The sequence below is a fragment of the Lissotriton vulgaris genome, chromosome 3_1 (genome assembly GCF_964263255.1).
Source record: "Lissotriton vulgaris chromosome 3_1, aLisVul1.2, whole genome shotgun sequence".
NCBI classification, from domain to species: Eukaryota; Metazoa; Chordata; class Amphibia; order Caudata; family Salamandridae; genus Lissotriton; species Lissotriton vulgaris.
In genome coordinates, this window is record NC_141689.1 from 913,449,166 (window position 1) to 913,472,778 (window position 23,613).

At 42.9% G+C, this 23,613-nt stretch overlaps 1 protein-coding gene across 1 annotated transcript in view; it reads right to left on the reverse strand.

Annotated features, from left to right (window-relative positions):
- TRPM3 (transient receptor potential cation channel subfamily M member 3) overlaps nucleotides 1-23,613 on the reverse strand; it is a 979,327-nt gene that overhangs the window by 488,793 nt on the left and 466,921 nt on the right. Inside the window, exon 9 of the mRNA XM_086963586.1 lies at nucleotides 7,568-7,640. Coding sequence (XP_086819712.1) covers nucleotides 7,568-7,640 — 73 coding nt within the window. The remainder of the gene's footprint in view (nucleotides 1-7,567; nucleotides 7,641-23,613) is intronic.

The following is a 23,613-nucleotide window of genomic DNA, read 5'->3' on the forward strand; positions in this document are numbered from 1 at the left end:
ATGTGTGCATGTGAATGGTACAATAACTGGGAAACCTAGGTCTGCAAGATGACACATGGAGAGGAGATAGAGGAATCCACCAGACAGATTTGTGTATTGCTACTTTGCTGTGAACTGGGTGGGACTCACTGAAGAGGAGCGAGACATGTTTCCCCTGTACACTTCAAAGGGAGCTCTTTGATGCAGTGAGAGGTCACAAGGAAGGCGCATGGGTACATCTCAGGGAGGAGATGGGGCTGATAGGAGAATCATGAAGAGTAAGGCTGGGGTGCTGGGCTGAACTTTTGATACACATATCACTGTGATTGACATTCGGGCATGAACTCCAGTCACTCTCATGACCTTGTTGTGGGGCTACCAGCTTTGAAGTCACTCCTGCTTTGACAGACCACTTTTCAAGAGGAAGAAGAGTCCAGAGGAGTGGGCACTTCAAAATAAACAGACCCCCAACATAAACTTTAAAGACTCAGATCCTAAATCATATTTGGTGTCTGGAAATGAACTATAAGAAGAGGAGCTTGAGGTCTCAAAAATTGCAAACTGCCAAGCAGCCAAACGGGCTGTGTAAGGCGAGTAAGCTCTGCTAAACTTCTGCCTGTCCCAGGACTGGGGGCCAGGTATGCTGGTCTCCCTGCTGGGTGAAGGAATGTTACCCAGGAAATCCAAGACCACCTGCTCTGGAGCCTTGAGCACCAGCGCCTGCTTACTTGCCAAGGCCAATTGTGCCCGTGAGAAAGAGAAGAGCATTAGAGGGAGTGAGGTCAAATGGGGAGACCTGTCGAGGGGACTTCCTCCGTGAGGTGTGAGGGAATGGCCATGTGCAGGGGGAGAGCAGTGACCCTAGGTGTCAGGAGGGGTCGTTGTAAGAAGACTGCCGAGAGGTAAGGGTCATTGCCTGTGTGGAGTAGTGGGCTGTGACTGTGTATACCCGCAGGGGTTGCTGCCAAAGACTTCACTGTGACGATCAGGCTCAAACCCATGTGCTGTGAGGGTACAGTGACCCTGTATGCAATACGGGGTTAGAGGGACCAGCAAGTTGTGTTGCTTGGTTGGAGTTATAGCCCAGAGGATTGAGGCCACTGCGGAACCTGTGCACTGCCCAGAATGAAGGATTTGCACCAGGAACTACATATCATCACCCCCTCCCCATCGCAGGAAGAATCAGGGACTTACCCAGTGAAGATGATGAGCCGTCGAGAACTCCTGTTGCTACAGAGGCGTGACCGCGAGTAAAAACTCACTGATCACTGAGTGCAACTCCCCACGTGGGGCTTTGTGAATTGACTGCTGTCGCTTCAACGCCTATGGAAGGTGTGTGCTCAAGAACTCCAGTCTCTTCGATCCTGTGAGTTGCGGATAAGACTGATTTTGGGCAAGTCAGCCCAAGGGAACTTAATGCTAATTAGAGCTGTGATGCTTGAACCCTATGGACAGTGCTTAATTTGTAAATAAATTAGAGCTAGGGCCCTCCTCATCAGAAGCCCACTACAGCCCACACCATCCATTGCCCCTGCCAGCACTGCCTATGACAGTACAAACACAACTACCAATCATCACACTTCTTCACTTGTGACAATTCAGACCATTCCAAGTCATCCAAAGCTATAATAATGGCATGAGCAGCAGGTATTATTCCTTTTTTAATGAATATTTTCTTATTAAACACAGTTGTTATGCTCATTTCAACAATGGACAGACAGCTACCATGTAGTTGGATGTAACTAATGCCGTTGCTGAGAATTAAGTGCTAGTGCTGAGCACCGGAAGCCACCGGCTCAAATTAAGCACTGTCTCTAACAGGACTTTTGAGACTCAGACTACTAGTGGGACTTATGATGGATGTTGCCTATTGTATCCACTCTTGCTAACGTGAGAAGGTAGTGGTTCAAGGAACCCCCAAGGAAACACTAGAGCCCTGACCTCAGGGGATGTGTATCTGTTTGTTGATGTTGTATTTTTCCTTTGTGAGGGTAAGCGTTAGAAATAAAATACATCTCTTTTTTCATAAAAATGAGTATTTGGCTGGACAATAATTAACTGCTATTGCTGCACGCATTATTATTGCTTCTTTATCCAGACCTCCCCCCAAGGGAGCCTTGGATTGGTAGACCATGTTACTACTGAGTGTGAAGCGTATAAGGGGTACTTGACCCAGTTGCTCTGGATCTATAGTGGGTCAAGCACAAGGATATCAGCAAGGGCCTCAACCCCCATAGTTGGACCCAGTAACCCCTCCCTGCTCGTTCCATGGCCCTTTGAAAGGGGTTCTGACAAAGAGGTTTATTTGATATTGTCCTAAAGATAGCTATAATAGAAGATCTACTGAGGGCTTCTACAATAGTGGCACAATGCATACTGATTTCCAAGAAGAAGGAGCCATTCAAATTTCTAAAGAATTGTTCAAAACCCTACACATGTAATTATGGATGACATCTAGTCCGAGTTTGGCATTTAGCAGGGCCCAGTTCAAGTCATTAATTGTGTCCAAAAACAGGCTTCCTTGCCACAAGGGTCAAGGGAGGAAGCAACTACCTGCTGGCAGCCAGGAGGAGAAAGAAACAAGTTAACTACAGAAAATAATTCCTAAAAAGGATTTATTGATGAGCCTAGTTTCTTAGCATAGAAGGCTGCATGTGTGACCCTTATAGACCTATGGTACTCTTTGAGTGGCAAGACAATAGATTTCTTTAATTTTAGGTCATATGAAATTACCACTTGCGTACTTCAGCTTACCATTTTCTTTTTGCCACTCATAAATCCTCTGTTATCCACGGAGAGCAATGGGTCGTAAGCACCAACCTTCTACTTTTGAGAGGCACAATAGGATCAAGAGAGCCACTGGCTGAAATTGAAGGCATCATCCTCCATATTTTCAGAAAGAGAGGGTGAGAGGATTATTTCAGGGGAGATTGTGAAATTGTCACCTGTAACTCTAGACCACGCTAGGGTGGGGTGGTGAGGCGATAGATTTGAGAATAGTGTAATGCGAAGGGATAGCAAAATGATGCATCCATAACAAATGTAAGGATGGATCTACTTGGAGATAATCATAGTTGGTAAAAGTAAGATCCACAGTGTTACCTCCAGTATGTGTAGGAGACTAAATCAGCTGGAAAATATATAAGCTGGAAAGTGATTCAAGAAAGGTTCTCACATAAAAATTCAAAAGATCATCACAATGAAAAGTAAATCACCAATCAACGTGCAATTAGCACATTGAGTGGGATAGGGTGTCACCCTATCAGGAACCAATGTATGAAAATGTCCAAGAGGTCACAGAAGGCACCAGACCAAGGCGCCTGAGAAAGGACATGAAGGACTAATCTTTAAAAAGAAAATGAAACGTTTAGCTAACCCCAACTTGAGTTCTTTCTCTAATGTGCCCATATACTAATGGCACGAACACTGTATTTAAATATTTACTAATAGACACGGACCTCACTCAACTGACTGTGGAACACAAAGGAGAAAATGACCTGCCATGGGGACAAGCTCAGAACACACAGGGGTTGTTCTTCCCTTCCAGCAGCTCTGCTTTGTTATGAAAGAGATCAGCTCTGCTTTATTGTCTTACTACCTATCTAGCTCCCTGGGAGCAGGTGGAAGGCTCTGCGTGTGCCGTAGTGGGTCCAGTCCATGAATCATACAGTTGATTGTTTCCCTGTTTCTTCGATTGAATGTTATCTTTTCTATCACAAAGATTCCCCTGGGATGGAGAGGGAAGATATCTCAGAGCACAAAGTAGTTTTTGAAATGAAGGATGCAGGGAGACATGACTGTTCCCAGAGCCAGTTGCATTATATTAATAGGCTTTATGGCTTTGCCTTCTTCCTCTGACAGCTTGAGGTAAGATGGTTAGACATGTGCGAGGCGAAAGGTGGAACATTTAAGCTGCTTACTATTTTGCAGTTTCTGCTATGCTTTCTTTCCAATTTACTCAAAAAAGAGGTCCACAACAATGGATGTTGCATGGCACCACTTTCTCTCAATAATTATAGTTGGGCTAAAATTATAAATATATAAATACTGCACCAGACATTCTAGAGTTGGGCTCCTTTCTAGGTTGAAATACAAAGATTATTTATAGGTAAAGGTGCAAACACTGTTTGTATATGCTTGGTTCTTTTGAGTTCTCACGTATTCATTTCAAATTACACTCCTGGATTCTAATACTTTTTTTGTGTTCTTATTTGATAATTACAAATTATCCTTATAGGTTCCCACAGTCAGGGCCGGAAAGGCTTTACATTACACTGGGCATTTCCTTGGGGGGCTGATTTTGAAAGCCCAGGGCCGTTCCTAGTGACTCCGTCATATTCCCCAGGTTCCCAATGTCAATTGCAACAGGCACAAGAGACTCCAAGAGAGCGAGAAGGGGGAGATGGAAGGTAGAGAGAAAGTGACCAGAGAGGGAGAACAAAGATGGAGAGAATGAGATAGAGAGAATAGGAGTGGAAAGAGAGAAACTGCGCAAAGAGACAAAGGGAGTGGGGCTGGTTTTAGCACATTTGCCAGGGCTGTTTTTGGTTCTCCAGTCCGGCCCTGCTCCACAATCTGTCCGTATTTAGTAGTATAATTTCATGAGTTTTTATGGTATGCAAGTTTTCTGATTGCACTTCATGAAGCTTCATCCTAAAAAAAGATACATCGAGTATGTGATGTATGTCATGCAGGCACTACCAACAAACTCAAGATAAAGGATGACTTCCCATTTCTTCATACAAAGAAAATAAGAAGGAGGTACTTCACCACATAAACCCTTCCCACTGATGAGTGCCTCGGCTTTTTTCAAGACTGCAGGAGAATTCATTGGGTCCCAGCACATTGCACCATTAAAGTGCCGCAAATAATGCTTAACAACAGCAGCCAGTGGAAACCTACATTTCTCTTTGTACTAACCGGCCGATGGAGACACATCATTAGAATGTACATAGTGGATAGGTGCTACCCTGAGACAGGCCCGGATTGGCCGTTGAGGGCACCGGGCAATTCCCCGGTGGGCCGCATGGTTGGGGGCCGGTTTTGGGCCCCTGGGGCCGTTTTTGTTACAGGGCCGTTATGCTGCAAAAACGGCCCCGTAACAAAAACGGCCGAAAACCGGCCCTGTTACAGAGCGCGGTCGCACCTCTCCCCCCCTCCCCTCTCCTCCCGGAGGGGGGCCGGCCGAGCACTTTGCCAGGGCCGGTTCTGGTTCCCAGTCCGGCCCTGCCCTGAGATCAGCCCACCACACAATTTGATAAACAACACTCAATGTGAATATTTCCTCAAAGTGTAGATACTAATAGGAGCTCAATTATATTTTTCACAAAGCAGCAGGGGACTCACACAAAGCACGATAAAGACCTAGGGTAGGTGAATAAACCCAGGCCGAGGCACACCAACATTGATAAAAGAGACTCATTGAAGTTTTCTATATGTAGTGGTGGGGAGGAAGCATAGTGTTCGTCTCGCTGTCCCTCCCACGAACTAATGATCCAAGCCCTCTTCCTTCAACTGCTACATGGAGCCTCATGTGAGTATACAACATTACAGATAAAACCCAGGTTCCCCCTGACAAGTATCTGGATGCAGTATGTCACTATTCTGCCCCCTTAAACTGAGTTTTTAAAAGATTTTCATGATACGGGGACCAGGTCCCTGAGCTCTGTAAAAGGATGCACATCATTTTCTTCTGATTTGAGGCCAGCCAATCAGATCCCCAAGAACCGCAAGTCTAATCCCAGTCCAGTGGTACTGAAATTGCCAACAGGAGAATTAGTACCCATGGCCAATTAGAAGGCCTTTTTTAAAATCTACATAGCAGACTCCAGAGGTACTAATTGTCCAGATATACCTAGCCTTTTAATCCTTCAAGCCCAACCCACACTCCTTTTTAAAAGTGCATTTCTCAAAAAGAGCTGAAAAGATTTACGCCAAATCACAGAAATCACCCCTTCTGAGGAAAGCTCTGTGGTATTGCCAAATTTAGTGTAATTCCATTCAGCCATATTTTGTCTATCAGAGAGCAGAGCTTCCTATTGAAACTCGCTTAAAGAATTGGTATGACACTTTCAATGAAGGAGCCAAAGTGAATAAAATGATTTTGGAAAGTTTTGTGCACATTCTTCAACCAGCACCAAGTTATTAAAGAAACAACCTTTCCTATGAAAAATGTCTCTTGAAAGTTACTTGAGACATGTTACACATAGAATGCTTTATACTGGCTTTAAAATAATGGCATTGAATTAGAATTTTTTTTTTAAGAGACAGCAGAAGGTAACAAATATATGCAGCAAGACAGCATGTTTCTAAACTGAATAGCCCACTGGGACATGATGCCCTTAGGATGTAACACAATCAGAATACCCCAACTGAGCACTAATAGGATTGAATTTGAACAGGAGCCACATTATGAGTGAAGCAGAAAGACATGTGCGCTCCAGGAGCCGCATTATTGAAGTGCCCTGAGGGTTTAACAGGCGTTTGTGCCCGCTTTGTGTGCCCCCGGGACACTTAATTACAGAAGGGGCCACAGACGATTGTGCTACGCCTTCTGTAATATCAATAGCACTGATGCACATAAAGCGCCAGTGCTATCTTCAAAGGTCATTCCCTCATTTACATGGGGGGGGGAGGGGGGTAGCCCCATGCAAATGAGGAAAATCTCTCTGCCTCTGTGCCCACGCCATATTACAGACGTGGGCCCAGAGGCACAGAACCTGTCATGGGGCACACTGTCAGTGCCTCCCCTGAATGCAGCCCTCCGGAGGGGGGAAAGGTGGGTCCCATGGACTTCTCAGACTTCCCCTTGCAGTTGGGTGCAGTCACTCACTGCACCCACCTGCAAGGGGATCTCTAATCCCCCTTCAAAGTGCAGGTGAGTTGCCGCCTGCACTGTGATACACGGTGCAGCTTCAAAGCACCGATAACCCACCTGGTCTACTGAAAAGCCGTAACTTGAGAGTGGAAGTTTCGAGCACCGGTTGTAACAGAAGAGTGATTACCTGGCTACCATAGGAGAACCAAACCCATGATCACTTTTTTACTCGGAATGTATCGGACGGTACCTAGATTTCCAAAAGTTGTGTTGCTTGTTAGAAAGGGATATTTTTTACATTGCTTGAGATGAATTTGTGTTTCAGATGTTATTGTTGGCAATGCCCAACGGTTCTAAGAGTGGCTTCAGAATGTCAAATTACCTGGCTAGAATTTTACATTAAGATAGGAATTATGTGGCACTCCTATTCATCTTTATTTTATTATGCAGGCATGTGAATATATGACTTGTGTGCAGTATGCTAATGAGTAGGTGTGTCACAAGAAGAGAAATGCTGGGAAAGATTTTGCCAGTGTCATTAGTAAGGTCGCTGTTAGAAATTGCATAAACTGTGTCAGAAGTGTTGAACCCACACACTCTCAGTGAGTCAATTTAAATCTATTAGAAATTAGATACCATTTTCTAAAACCATGAGAGACTGCCTCAACTCAGTGCGTTTTATAAAGACATTTCAAGATACATACATCAAAATACATAGTACTGATATTTCTACTGAGGACACACATTCATCTTGTAGAGAAATGCCATTACCTTTCAGAAGAGCTGTCAGAATAGCTAAATCAATATCCTGGTGTCCTTCTGATCCCATTCTGAACACTGTTATCTGAAATTTTAGAGACACAGGGATGCCATTAGAGACAGGTATTTAACAAGACCTATTCTAGCAATGCGCCTCAAGCTGAAGTAACTTCAATATAAAATGATGCTTGCTCAACCACATTCACATCACAAGTGACATGTATACAGAACAACATGATTATAGTTGTGTGCCCTATTTGTTCATAACAGCACAGCTAAAACAATGTCTGATGAATAAATACAGGGATCCAGATTGATGTCCTCACTTTCGGTTCTCTATAAAGGAACTCTGCCTTTTTTAGGTATAGAGGGGCATATTATCAAGGGGGTTTATCTCCGCTTTTTTGGCTTTAAAAGCCAAGAAAGCGGAGATAAAATGATCTCCCTATTACCTAGCTGTCGCTAACACCAGTTAGCGACAGCTAGTAGGAGATAGCGACCATCTTGGGCCCCACTTTGCATGTCAGTGATATTTATCACTAATGACATGCAAAGTGGGCGTGCCAAGATGTTAGCGACTGAAAACAGTCGCTAACATCGCTATCTCCTATTACCAACTGAATATCTCCAAAAGCTAACACCTGCCCTGAGCAGTTCTTAGCCATGTTATCCAATGGGAGGTGGATAACATGGCTAAGAGCATTAGCTCCGTAATGCATGAATATCGCTGACTTTTCAGCGATATTCATGCATTGCGGCGATTTTTATCGCATTTGCGATAAACCTTGGTAATACCAAGGTTTATTTGCGGTAAAAACCGCCGCAGCTCAGCGGTAAATTTTTCACGCTAACCAAGCAATAGCGATAATTATCGCTATTGCTTGGTAATATGCCCCAGAATTATTCTCAAATACTGAAAGTTATAATACCTTAACCACAGAAGCCTAACATGAAACACAATACAATTGATAAAGGTGTTGAGAGCCACTAATTATGCTTCACATGGATAGAAACAACGATGTGTTGTAGAATTGTATGGCCTGGTACTATGAACTCAAAATATGAAAATGTATTTCAGAGTTAGAAATCCATAAGTGCAAAATGAAAGCACATGACCAAATCAAAACTTCAGAAATACAACCCTAATAGTTTGATAGTAGTATGAGGGCACTGTTGCATATAAAATTAGGAAATGAAGAACGAAAATAAGTGCAAATCTGAAAAATGTAATTCATGTACTTTCCCACTCATCTGAAAAGCCTAAATATTGGCCATCCCCCATAAAAAATTACTTAGGTGCTTTATTTGACTGTTTGAAGAGAAAACATCTGTGTCTCTTAGAGATAACAATTCGTCAATACCTTTCAATTCAAACTGGTTGGTTAACTGTACTAGTCTGGATGAAGATGCACAGCCTGTTTACAAAGTGGGCTGGCGAAATGGTTTACGGACAGGAGAAAAGATTTGATAAAGTTGAATTTCTTTTAATTTTGGATTATCACTGAATATCTCTCTTACTGATAGATCATTGCTTAAAGGTACTAAATAGTATCTTAGAAACATTTAAAAAAAAATACAAAATAACACACATGCCAGATACGGATTGAGGGTGGATCGAACGAAAATAATGAAAGTTATTTAAGGAAGGTGTGCATACAAACATAAATTGTTTTTGTAATGATTTATTGATTTTCATAAAAATAAAGATGCCCTTTTTTCTCTATGTTTGTGCATATCTTTGTATACTGTGCTAATCCATTAATAGCTTAAAACCTGTGATACTCATTAAGAATAAGTTAAAATATTTCCTTAAATTTGACAACCAATAACATTCGTAATACTTTTGAGATGCACAGTTTTTGGCTGCCCTACTGTGCAGCATTCTCCATCACCACAATCTAGATATTGCAAACATGAAGAATAAATGACTCAGAACAGGTCTCACATGAAATAAACACAATCCTGGACATATGCCAAAGGATCTAGAGCAGAGAGTCATTGGTTTTCACTACATAGAATATGTAGTTTTTTTAGTTACCAATAGTAAAGCTGCTTTACTTTCTCTACTCCACTTGAGGTCTGTTTATGGGGATGCTGTTGCAGCAGTGGGGGTGTCTTTGATGAAGGTGTTTGCGGACATGACAAGCGCCTAAAAAGTCAGAACGGTGTCACTTACTGACCCTATTTAAACTATTTTAACTATCAAGGTGGCCAAAATGAAAACAACTTTACATTTAGTACTGTTTGCAACGTTTGGAAGCTTTGCTAAGTTTGGTAGCACCTAGGGTAGAATTTAGGGGGTGACTTATATGTAAAATAAGGTAGTTTCATCGTTTGAAAGTACCTTTAAATCCAAAGTCAAATTCACATATTATTTCAATTTAAAAGTAGCTTGCAAAGCAGTGCTGACTTTTAAAATGACAGCAGACCACACAGGAGTGCACACTTAATTGCATGAACGTTGCTGGGCCTCTAAACCTACATGCCCTACCAAATACTAGGAGCTTATTGATAGGTTGTCAGTGCCATTTGCAATGACACCTAATTACCATATACCTTTTTAGTCAGAGCAGTGGCCCTATGACTGGGCCTGGTTAGCAAAGTCCAAGGCATATTTAGAGTAAGTTACCACTAGTATCAGTCAAAAGATGGGGGTGATCAGGGCAAAAAGGATGACTTTTCCACACACACATATTAATTCTAATTTACATGATTTTCATTGAAATTCTTGACATTTAGCTTTTCAGATTGTGAACATGTGTCTGTACTTCCTTTCAGGTTGGTTTTGTATAAGGTACTATCCTTTGTAATGCCTAATCTTTAATAATATAATCATTGGGCATTAGGCTCCACAAAACTCCCCACAAAATTCTTTATTGGCTGTGCGCTCCATGAATACTGTTGAGCAAACCTGAAAATAAGATAACCCTAACTAAACTAACCTAACCTAATTTTATCTGTGATTCTGGTGATCATAGTCTTAACCCTACCAACAGAACGCCCCAGACTCTATGAAGAGTGTAAGGGAGAATAAGGGTGACTCAGATTCAGGTCTCTTTTCAAAGAACCTGCAATGCTGGGAGCAACATACTGACCAGACCACATACAACATCAAATGATATAGACCATTTCCAAACAGAAATTATTATTCCTCACTGCATATTAACATGGAAGTCTGCCTTTAAAAATAACCTTACGTCTTGTTTTCCAAATTACAACTTTCAGCGTGGTACATTCAAACCTCAGCATGGCTTCAGAAAGTGATATATCCATATGTGAAAAAATGTGGCTTTGTGTTTTCTGTAGGCAAGAGATGAGATAGAATGTGTGTGATGCAACTAGTAAAAAGTGTGTTAAAAACCTTCAAGTAATTTAGAACGCAGTTTCTCTGTAAGCAGGAGATAAAATGCTCAAGCTGTAGAAAAACTCAAACCATGAACACAAGAATCAAGAAATTGTGAAACATTATAGATATCCCTACCTTCACCATTAGCAGAGGATCACGTAATTCACTACATTATTTTTTATCACAAATATGGTGAGTAGGTATGGTATTCAGTGAGGAAACTGAAATTGTGGACTTAAGGGATCCCTAAGCAGTAACAATTTAACCATCCATGTTTGAACGATCCCACTTATGGTCAGTGTTACACTTCCAAGTGTTTCAAGAACTTGGATATATAAGAATGGAGGGAGCCTGGTGCAGTGTTTTTTTATTTTTTTTAAAAAGTCCTTTGATTGTTTTACTGGTATAAAGATCTAAAATAATTTATTTGGAAGAACAAGTCTAAAGAGTCGTCATGTGATACTTAACTGTGAAAAATTATAATTGCAAAATTGAAATAATTGAGTGGAGATTATACAAATGCCTATGAATATTATGATGATACTTAGAAATGTTAGTATAAACAATTGTTATTTTTACATTTCAGCCCATAAGAAGCAGTTTGTGTCGCTGTGAAACACATGTCTGAAAATGTGTAATCTTGCTAACTATTAACTAGACTGAACTGGACCACTACTGATTGAAATAAATTGGTTGAAAGTTTCCTTTTGGGAATCATGGCCACTGTCGATGTAATTGTACTGAAGCATTTTCATACTGTGATATGAAATATGAATGTTACGATACAACCTTTTTGATAAGACAAATCATAATAAAATACAATTTATGGAAAATGTCCATCTATTTGTGACATTGATGCTTTTTGTAATAGCTCCCTATGAGGAATGATTATTTTGAATTTCAGTGTGTGAGTTTGTGTTTGGATGGATGGGTGTAGAGCAAAAATTGGAACACAGGTTCCACTTCAAAACCCTGTGAATAGATGAAAAAAGGAGCTCCACTGATTCCACAGACCATGATTACAAATTACAATACATAACAAATAATCAACTGAGAAGCAATGCATGCTCGGTGATAAGAGAGTATCACAAGACCAGGTATAAACCCCCTGGTCAAAAGGGGGACTGCATAGTTTCACTGAAGATGGAATATCGCTAAATCTAGAACAAATTTACTGCACTCAAGGAAAATGGCATATGCTCATAAAAGGGGAATGTCACAGGATCAAACAGGGACAACTGACCCACAAATATTTGTTAGTCAAACAATCGATCATCAACAAGAAACACAAGCGAGGGGGCGTGGCTATGCTGCGGAGCATAAGGGACGCGAGTTAGAGCAGCTCCTGCAACACCGGCTCCCTTCCTAAAATCCAACACCGCAAACTGACCCCCCCAATGGGACCGTCAGAACTACTCAGGTCGCCAAAGATCCAAAAAACGCTGCTCCTGGACCAAAGTAATGGTGCTATGGAAGCTGGAAGTCATGGCCTGATTCGGCCTCAAAGCCGGGGCCTAGAGTAAGGAACCGAGGCCATGGTGGACAATCAGATTGCGCCTGCTGACGACAGCGGCTCACGTCCTCGACTGGAATGGGGAGGAGTCTGTGGAGCGCCAGCCCCAATAGTGGACGGAGTGAACAGCGGCAGCAACTACTAAAGTCCAGTGGATGAGTGGGACCATATCATACCTACCCTTTTCCATCCTTTTCTCTCGCACCCCGGCCCGAGCCAGGCGACATAGAAGGCACCGGCAAAGTCACGGGTCTTCCAGATCCGGCCACAAGCAACAGCAGCAATGCTCGCAGGCCCATCACCGGACCACCCCTAAACTGTAGTGTGCGGCTGTCCCAGACTTTCGGGGGGCAGTGTCGCCTCAAGCGACCTACACCATTGAGTGAGGGTCCTTAGGTGGCGGAGGACACAGAAAGAGAGTGACCCTTGTGGAAAGCTGCAGCCAGCCCTGGGAAACAGGAGTGCCCTTGCAACCGACTGCCTCCGGTGGGTAGCTTGTGGTACAAAAGAGACACTTCGCATCAAGGAGTACCCCGTTTCTGCCACTGGCCCGCTGTGTAGGTGTGGCTCCTGACCGCCTCCAGGAATTTCTTCAAATAGTCACAACCAAGAGGGTCGTGAGTTAAGGCAAAGAGGGAATTAAAATCAGTTCGGCCTGCCACTGCGTGCTAGCTGAATAGGCACTACTCTGGGGTGTAACGGGTGACACACTTGCCCCCCCACATCCCCCTCGAAGATCTTCCAGCGTCTTAGGAGACACACAGCATTAGCAACCTGCAGGAGGGATTGAGGGGGACTAAACACCCACAACGGCGAGTTCACGGCCCTGCCAAGAGAAAAAGGCAGTCACAGTCACAATACGATCTAAGGCTATGTCGGGTTCAAGGGGGCCCAAGGTGAATCAACAGAACAAACTTGATAGGTACACCCACCCTAAGTCAGCAACGCCAGAACAGCCATCCAAGGACAAACAGGCAGCTGCAACAGAGGGAGATTTCATGGAAGCAATCTTGCAGGTTTGTTTGCCCTTCGAACAGAGGATGGACACAGTAACAGCGGAGGTGACGCTCATGAGGGCAGACCTGACCAAAATTGGAGAGAAGATCAAGCAGATGGAAATCACTACCTCATGCCTTCTAGATGGTGCTTCGCAAATGCAACATGACATCAAAGAGCTGCAGGACTTCTGAAAATTTGCAGAGGAGAAGCTCAACGACTATGAGGGCAAAACAATGTGCGTATTATTGATGTACCTGAGAGGGTGGAGGGGCAGGCAACCAACCTGTTTGTTGAGGACCTCATACTTAAGCACCTACAACTGAAGAGCTTGTCCAAATTCTTTGTGGTTAAAAGAGCTCACAGAGTACCTAGGGGCATCCCAAACCGGGCGCCCCTCCGCGTCCTTTCCTGGCGAAGCTCTTGAATTTTCGAGACCGAGACATCATACTGCAGCACGCCAGAGGGGCCCCACCTCTCAGGTACCACAATGCAAAAATCACCCTTTTCCCGGACTTTACCCTTCATACAGAGACAAAGACGTTTATTTCTTGCAGTAAAGAAACAATTGAGAGACAAATTAATCAAATACGCAATGATGTTTCCAGCCCGTCTCCGGGTGGAGGCCGATGGTAAAGCCTGGTTTCTCAACCATCCTGAAGAGGCTGCAGACTGGTTGGAGGATTGGAGGGGTGCAAAAGAACAGAACGCTGACTGAAGGTCAACCTTTTTCCGACTAAGGTAGTGGCTGTGCTAAGAAAGTGAGGTGCTCACAATACACATTGATATTTCAGCAGGTCACATCCTGAAACTGGTGGTAGAGTATTTTTGTTTGTTCTGAAACATTAGAGCTTTGCCCTGCCAAAAGCTGTGTGTATCCTACTGTCTGCCAAGGTGAAGAATGGACCACACCCAGAGGGGATTAGCTATAAGTATCCACAGGGGGGGAGGGGAGTGATGGAGTAGCTCATCCGACACACCTCTACTTTTAGTTCCAGGTTGGACGACAGGCACTCTGCATTGTTGTTCAATGGGCAGTTTTAAGACCAGAGTGCAGGGGAGCAGGGGGGGGTGGCAGATAGGTGGTTACTACACTCACAAGTTCAATCGACATTGTTTATCCGAAGAGGTCGAGACACACACACAATCCACGATACCCACAATGATTACACATTGGGACAAGAGTCTTAAGCTCCTGAGTTGGAACGTCAACGGATTGGGTGACAAGGTAAAACGTTCCACAGTCCTACAACACATTAGGAGACACTCCTCAGACGTGGTGCTACTCCAAGAGTCCCACCTGGTTGGCAACACCTGCAAATCACCAAATAGATGGTGCTACAAGCTAGTGGCTCACTCTGGCTTCACCACGGGCTCTAGGGGTTATTGTCCAGCTTAAGCATTCCTTTCCGCTCTCCATACAACACACCGCGACCGACGACTGGGTCGTTACTCCGTGATCTCAGGCAGTGGGAGGGTCAGACGCTCACACTGATGACAGTCTTTTGTTCCACTGGCCTTCAGGGCCGTACCTTCAAGGATTTTGGGACAATCATGCTCTCATTCCCAGAGGGACAGATACTTGTGGGAGGATACTTTAACTCTGTAGTATCGGGTCCCCTGGATCGTCGTCCACTGTGTGACATTGGCTCCACACATAGATGGCTTCTGAACTTTTTAGACACCCTAGGCCTAATGGATGTGTGGAGGACATATCATACAGACAGTAAAGAATACACATTTCACTTGGGTGCACATTACACCTTTTCATGAATAAATTACCTACTGGTGCCCGCATCCCAAATCACAAATATTTGCGATATTAGACACTTGGCTAGGGGGATCTCTGACCACTCCTCAGTGTGGACTCAACTGGTCCTGGGTGAAAAAACAGTAAGAAGCGTTGCAACCATTAACCCATGGTATCTCCGAAACACCTCAGTTAAAAAAGCACTCATGCAGGCCCTAGACCACTACTTCCAGGAGAACGAAGGGTCAGTTGGATCGCCCCAAATAATCTGGGGAGCATTTAAAGTGGTGAAAAGGGGACAGGCGCCGTTGTTATTTGCCGGAGCACGTAAGAAAAAAATCAAAGGACCTCGCCTGCCTACAGAATGAAATCCTCCGCCTGGAGGAGAGACTGGTGAAAATGATACGCAAGGGGAATTCCATAACCTAAAACTCAAAAGAGAAGAATATAAATCTATTGCAGCTGACATGGCCAAAGTTCTAGGGAGGGATAAAGAAGGCAGATTATACGACCAGGGAGACAAGGCCGGGAAACTGATCGCCTGGCTGGACAGGAACGAGAGGGCGAGTAGGTTAGTGCCGGAACTGATGAGTGACTCGGGTGGGAAAATAACAGATCTACAAGCCATAGTCAATAAATTTGCAGACCATTACAAGGGGGTATACCAAAGAAGTTCAGATTTGCCAGAAGAAGATTCACGAGCCCTTTTGTCAGATATCAGCTTGCCCATTCTGTCTGATGAAGAACGGCAAATGCCAGATAGGGCCCTTGTTGAATATGAATTTAGGAGCCTAGTGTAATTTTCCCAATTCATGCCCATATATAGGTATAAATCACCCTATCCTTATATAGGCATAGAAATCATAACCATATTTAGACTTAGCCTATGCAGTCCAAATACGGCATGGCTACTTCCACTAGTTCCGAAAATCCACAACGATTTCTTGGAAAAACCCGCCTTCAGCAGTCAGGGACTTACCCTTGGTTGAATATTGATTTAACCAAGAACTGAGTCTTTGATGACGTTATTATGTCCAACCTTACGTCAAACTCGGCACCTTCAAGTATAAATATGCCCACACTTGCCCAGGCAAACACACAGTGGTTTGGAGCAGTTTGACTATCTACTTGCCCAACACATCTCGTCGAAGCAAGTGCCCAAGGAAGCCGACCCTCCAGCAGACGCACTGAGAGAGACGCTGTCTTTTCTGTTGCTGAGAAATCTAGCTCCAGTGTTTCCAAGCTACCCTTGCGGGTTGTTGGGAAATCGAGTCCTGAGAGAGAGAAACCAGACCTCCTTCATTCTAAAACAAGGTACGGAGCTGATTAGACCCATAGAGAATTCTTGGATAGGTTATTGGCAAAAGAATACTGAAACTAAGCTACACCTCACTTACTTCTTCCTTGTACTAGACCTAGGTTAGGTACACCGAGGTAGGTGTATTTTAGAAGCACCAGTTGAGTACTTTTAGTCTTTATTTATTAATTTACTAGCAGCCCTTCCCGACGTTGTCCGGGTATGAATTGCTGCCGGACAGTAGTATATTGTTTTGTAGGATTTCGTTTTGATAGCATTTCTTATCTGTGACAGGCCTATGAAACGCTCCGATTCACAGTGCACTGCTGATGCACTTAAGAGTGAGCGTTCAGTAGTGTGTGAACTCGAGTTTCCCTACTTTATTTTTCCTTGCAATATTATATAGCGCGAACTCGACAACATGGCATGAGCACAATTTACATTACAGAAAAACACATTCATTTGTGGTAGGCATGGGGAGACAAAGCGATTTGCCTGGAATCACAGGATGTTGAGCTGATGCCGAGATTCGAACGTAGCTCCCCAGCTCTAAAGTTCGCAATTCTTGAACTTGTGGCGGAGGTGAGTCTAAAAGTGTATGTCGGTGCTGACCATCAATGAGAGAGACCTGTGCATTTTTTAAATGGGTGGTGAAAAGGTATGAGTATGTTGCTGGAGATGTGGGTCGCCGTGCCACCAATGTACTTACCGAGGGAGGGTAAACACCCATTATTCCGCAACTTTCTTTCCACATACCATCACTCCGCGTACTTTCATTACGAAAGTACCATGACTCCGCAATGCCATTATAACGCATGGCATTACATTTTATATGCTTTTACCACGCATAAATTTACAACGAAATTCGTTGTAAATGCATGAATGGTAAAAGCATGTTATTTTTAATGTTTGGATAAGGTAAGTATGGGTATAGGGGTATATGTTTTGGGGTACTGAGGTACATTTTTGGGGTGTTTGGGTATTTTAGGGGTTCAGATATAGTTTTAGGTTATGGGGTACAGGGGTAGTTTTAGGGTTTATGGATAGGTATGGGTTTTGGGGTACAGGGGTATTTTTAGGGTTCAAGGCTAGGTTTGGGTTTTGGGGTATAGGGGTATAGGGGTATTTTTAGGGTTCAGGGGTAGGTTTGGGTTTTGGGGTACAGGGGTATTTTGAGGGTTCAGGGCTAGGTTTGGGTTTTGGGGTACAGGAGTATTTGTAGGGTTCAGGGCTAGGTTTGGGTTTTGGGGTACAGGGGTATTTTAGGGTTCAGGGGTAGGTTTGGGTTTTGGGGTACAGGGTTATTTTTAGGGTTCAGGGCTAGGTTCGGGTTTTGGGGTACAGGGGTATTTGTAGGGTTCAGGGCTAGGTTTGGGTTTTGGGGTACAGGGGTATTTTTAGGGTTCAGGGGTAGGTTTAGGTTTGGAGGTACAGGGGTATTTATATGGTTCAGGGCTAGGTTTGTGTTTTGGGGTACAGGGGTATTTTTAGGGTTTAGGGATAGGTTTGGGTTTTGGGGTACAGGGTATATTTATAGGGTTAAGATGGGTTAGTGTTTAAGGGTGTTGAGGTATTTTAAGGAGTAAGGGTGGGTTATGATTATAGGGTGCAGGGGTATTTAAAGGGAGCAGGGTGGGATTCGTTTTTAGGGTGTAAAGGGTAATAAAATAAAATAATAAATTAAAATAATATAAATAATGCAATTTAAAAGAATAAATGTTTTAATTAAATTAAAAAAATGTGTGTATATATATATATATATATATATAAATACACATATATACAAACATAAATTTGATGTTTTAATAATGTACTTTTACAATGTATATGACTTTACCACACATGCATTTGCGTTATAATGGCATGCGTGATAAAGTCATATGCATTGTAAAAGTTTTAGAAATGATGTCTGTGCGGAGTAATAGTCCTGCGTTATAAAAATTGCGGAGTGATGGTATGCGGTATGTTGGTTTGCGAAATATCATCACATATTCCCGGGGGAGGGATAGTCCCTTTCTTGCTATTTCTGTCGAGGCGGGCTTTGTGTCGGGATGTGCGTGGCGCAAGGCCTGTGCGCAACAGAAGTGGAAAATCTCCAGTGTGCGCTTCAGGAGTCACCGGAATTTAAGGAGAGATTACATTTCCTGCACAATGTCCCCTGTTTGCGCTCCTTCTGGCCCTTGGGAATAGCGCCATGCCTGACCTGTCCTCCATACAGTAAAGCAGGTGCACGTCACTGAGAGCGCGGGGCAAGCACACCCGGAGCTGGAATGTACAGAGCTTGTGAAGAAAAAATAATGAAATATTGGGCACAACGCTAGCTTTTTTTCCGTAATCCCACGCCCCATACACGCCCACGTCCCCAGCACACGCCAACAGCACACGATATAAGACATGGCATGAAGGGCGAAACGTACCACATGCCTTCAGCGTTTGTCACGCCTCCAGCACACACCCACAGCACAACGCAGACACGCCCACAAGGGACTACTTTGCTGGCACGGTTCTTTTACCTTTTAAATGTATATGGTGGGCGTCTGCATAACCTATGTCCTTCTGCTGCAACTGCCCTTTTCAACACTGTATTGGGTGTTGTGATTGGTGCTGTGGTTCCTGAGATTACTGGCCTCAAAGGTTTGGGCTCTCTCTTTATTATATTAGTATAGATGTATTCTATGTTATTTTATATGGCTTAAAAACCATTTCATGCTTTTACAGTATTATTTTATAATACTCTTCGTACTGTACGCATTGTACTTTGCAACCAGTATTCCGATTGTAGCAGTTAATTTCCTCTGCATGAGAAAGAAGACTGTTCAATGAAAACTTTTATTGAAAACGCCTCGCTCTTTATTTCTCTGGACCTCTGGTGAAACGAAGCATGCACGATTGACTGAGTGAAATATCTATCTATTGTTTTCGCGAGTCTAGAGGTACATTTCTTATTCTTGAGAAACAAAGTTGTCATGTTTATGCGGTTGTCAGAAACGAATCCCTTCTTGTTTATTCGAGAAAGTTTCTAGTGATCTCTGAGCTAGCTGGCACTCACAATTAAGTCTAATATATTCGATAGAGACCTAGTAGACCTCAGTCCTATGTCAAATCTATAGTATATATTATTTCAATGCGCAGAGTCTAATGGGAATATAGGATCTACACTACATGGCGCCCAACATTTGGTAAGGCGATAATTTAACGCTAGATACTAGAGTAACTCAGTCGTGCTTTTCACAAAGACCCCTTTTTCCCGTAAAATACTCCAATAGACGCCTGGAGTGGGTAAAAGGATATAATATCCGCCAAAAACTGAGTATGACGAAAATCCCCTGTATTAGTTTTTGGTTTATTCAACGTTGAAGGATACAGTGTTCCAAAAATATTGTGCACCTTATCTTTGTTTCCTTGAAACTTGCTCTGCAAAGTTTCGGTCAACAAAATGTCAGAGCGTGACGACAAAAGGGAGAGAGCTGCAGCAGCAGCTCAGGCAGTTTAAGATTACACAAGTCTCCAACAGAATGACCCGGATGCTATACTCATCCCGGTAAATATAAGAAAAACAATCACTATAAAGCTTATAAATAATGGAGTATCATCGAGAGGTGGTAAAGTAATATTTGTTATAGGGTCACATGAATATCGGCAGACAGAGGTATTCTATTCATGGGTTCTGATTCCTGCAGCAAATCCAGTAACACACAAGTTCCACTACTACAAAGTAGAGGAACCTCCAGTGGAATACGTTCCTTACGAGGATGTTGAAATTCCACTAACTTACCAAGAGCATCAGCTCTGGTTTAAAGGCGCCCTACAATATCAAAATCACATTACCAGGCTCGGTCCACTAGGTAGACCAGGAGCAACATGGCCGGTATTAGCCAGCTATACACCATATCCTGCCATTGAACAAATGACAGGTCCAGAATTATTAGCTCAGCTAAAACAGCTAATTAAAATACATAGACAGTTGGTTCAATATGTAATGCGGACTTTAACAGTCCAACCTGCTATAAAGATTCCACAGCACACCCCTCATCAGGGGAACACAAATACAATTACACCACAGACTATACAATCAGTGATTGGTAAATTACTCGCAAAACGGGAACAAATTCCGTTCTGGTTAGCTCAAAAAATTATTCAAATAGAGGTAGTATTTCCCGATAGTAAACCTCATGAGAAACACAGGATTCTGACAATCTGTTTACCAATGGGGATCGCACCACACGTGGAGGCAATGACACTTGTGGTACAGTCTTTGCTTCAAACTACACAAAAACACATGGTGTTCCGTCTATGGCATTAATACCAGACGTCCTAAAACAGATTCAAAATGAATATGGACCAGAACCCACTTTAAATCTTGGTATGAAGTTACTAAAAGATTTCAAACAGGTCTCAGCTATACTATTAACTAACATTAAAGGTGAAGCAGCGTCCGTGGCAATCCGCCAAAAATTAAAAGAAACCGATATAACAGAGCAACCATATGAACTTGCAAGAATTATTGAAAAATCCTACTCAGGAATAGGGATAATTTGAGAAAACCTGATAGATATCTAGATACTGATACACGTTCCTCTAATACCTTTCAGACTTCCTCGCAGAAATCCAAAAGAAGAGGACGATCAGAACAAAAAGAGGAACACGTGAAGTCCAAAGACGAACAGCACGTTACGAAAAATAAGAAGACCCAATTCACCAAAAAAAGGTAGCAAGTCTAAAGATATGACATGCCGAGGATCTTGAGGACACAACTCAAGAACGGGGAGTGGGCCCAGACAATGCTAGACAGTGCAGCAGAAGTCACCATAGCTCGCAAGATCCTGAAGGATCATCTGGAGACAGTGGACTTGAATGAATGCATTCAATTTGAAACTGCTGACACCAGGGTTAGTGTACCTCATAGGTTATATGAAGTAACACTCCGGATGGAGGGGGACATAACTAGTAAAATAAAAGCACTCTTTTGGTAGAAGCTATCTAAGGTTATGACATTCTTCTAGCTGAACAAGACTGATCACCTGAATTTGTCAGGGAGTGCCCACATGGCGAAGAGATAATTATGCCAGCCTTCTCAAATCACATTCCAATTCATAAAAAATACACATATGCCAGAAAATGGGCAGTAGCCCAGGCTCCAGCACGTAGGATGGGATGAGGACTCTCCTCACCATAAAATCCAGTTAAAAAATCAACCTACTGCACAGAGGCAGTATGCAGTTAAGGAAGAAGCTAACAAACAGGTCAGGGAGATCTTAGATCAACTTGAATACCAAGGGGTGAATGAAACATGCACCTCATATATGAACAATCCTTTGTTTCCTGTCTCCAAACCAGAAAATTCATATTGTCTAGTTTTGGACTATAGACATTTAAACACTTGTTGCAAAACTTTTGTAGTACAAAATGCACACAGTGCAGCACTGATGAATAACATTGGTCGCAAAAAATATAAAACCACATTAGATATTTCTAATAGTTTCTTCTGTCAAAACATTGCACCAGAAAGTAGGTACTTGACCGCTTTCTCAATAATGGGGACACAGCGACAATTTTGACGTCTCCCCCAGGGATTCAAGAATAGTCCAGGTTTATTTTCAGCCAGAGTAACAGAGTTACTACAAACGTATGATGATGAGGCATTATCTTATGTCGACTACATCAATCTTACAGATGATGATTTGGACGTACACTTGAAAAGAGGGAACACCATAATACTTGGGTTTGCTTCTGAAGGGTATAAATTAAATTTCAAGAAATCAAGAATTGCCCACCTCAACGCCCTATTCTTAGTCTACGAGTTATCAAGTAAAGGTAAAAGCCTGGCAGCCAACTTTCTAGAGAAATGTGCGCTGCTCCAACCTCCAAAATCACTGAAAAACTTACAGTCAATTCTAGGTTTCCTGAATTTTGGAAGAACATATCTTCAGAATTTCTCAGGAAGGGTTAAACCTTTCTACGAACTAATAAAACCTGATTTCAAATCAACTAATTGGACTCAAAAACACACAGAAATTTTGCGTTCAGTGCAAACAGACATGTTAGCAAAAACACAATTACAGACACGCGACAACGTACGCAACCTTGTGATCCGAATCATCCCAGGGAGATGCGGATTCACATACCTAACCTTTAATGAAGGTGAAAAGTACCAATAGCTTACAAATCGCACTTGTACACACAAGCTGAAATGAAATTCACTTTTACAGAAAAAATTCTGACAGCGGTTCAAACTGCAGTTGCAGGAGAGAGAGCCCTCGCACAGCGTAAACGCATAATGATCGTTACACCTGTACCTGCCTTAGAGGCAGTGGCAAAAGCGAACATTCCAAATGCCAAGGCTTTACATCCAAGATGGATACAATGGGTTAAATCTCTTGCTGCAACAGACGTTGAATACGGTTTTGACCCCTACTTGAAGACACAAGAATTTCTCCAATACGAACAAGAATTTACTCTGCCTATTGAGATTCAGCCTCTAGAACATTACGGATGTATAATCTATACAGACGGATTTGCACAGCCCGCAATTGGGGGTAAACAAGCCTATAGTGCTGCGTGCGCGATTGTTAAAGGTCGCTGGCGCGAAGGTAAATTTAGACCAATGGTCACTAAACCTCAATCACTCTGAGACTGTACAGCTCAGCGAGCTGAACTACAGGCTTTCAAGATGGCGCTTGAAAATACTGATCGCGAATTCCCCACATTCACAGTGTGCGATTCGTATTACTGCGTCTAGTCTTACAATGAATGTCTGGGTTCAAAACGGTTTCAAAGACGCAAGAGGTGGCGCAATCAAGCATAAAATGCTTTGGGAACAAGTAGTTCTATTACAGAAAGAACTCCAAAAGACTGACGTGATCCATACACTGAGTCATCAGCATGATGCCCTTCACGTTGCAGGGAATTCATTGGCTCATGAAGCCGCGAAGGCAGCTGTGCAAATGGCTTCTGTAGCTGCAATCACTCGTTCAAAAACAAAAATAGACAGCGACATAATGCAAGCTGTCACTGCCTCAGTAAAAGACAGTGGTAAAGCACTCCCAAAAGGTTTTCCAGTAAAGTACTCATATATAACTGATATAAATAATGTTCCTTTTGCTCAAATCCCTGGAGTGGGGGTTAGGGCAATCCCAAACATGGAACATAGGTTAGG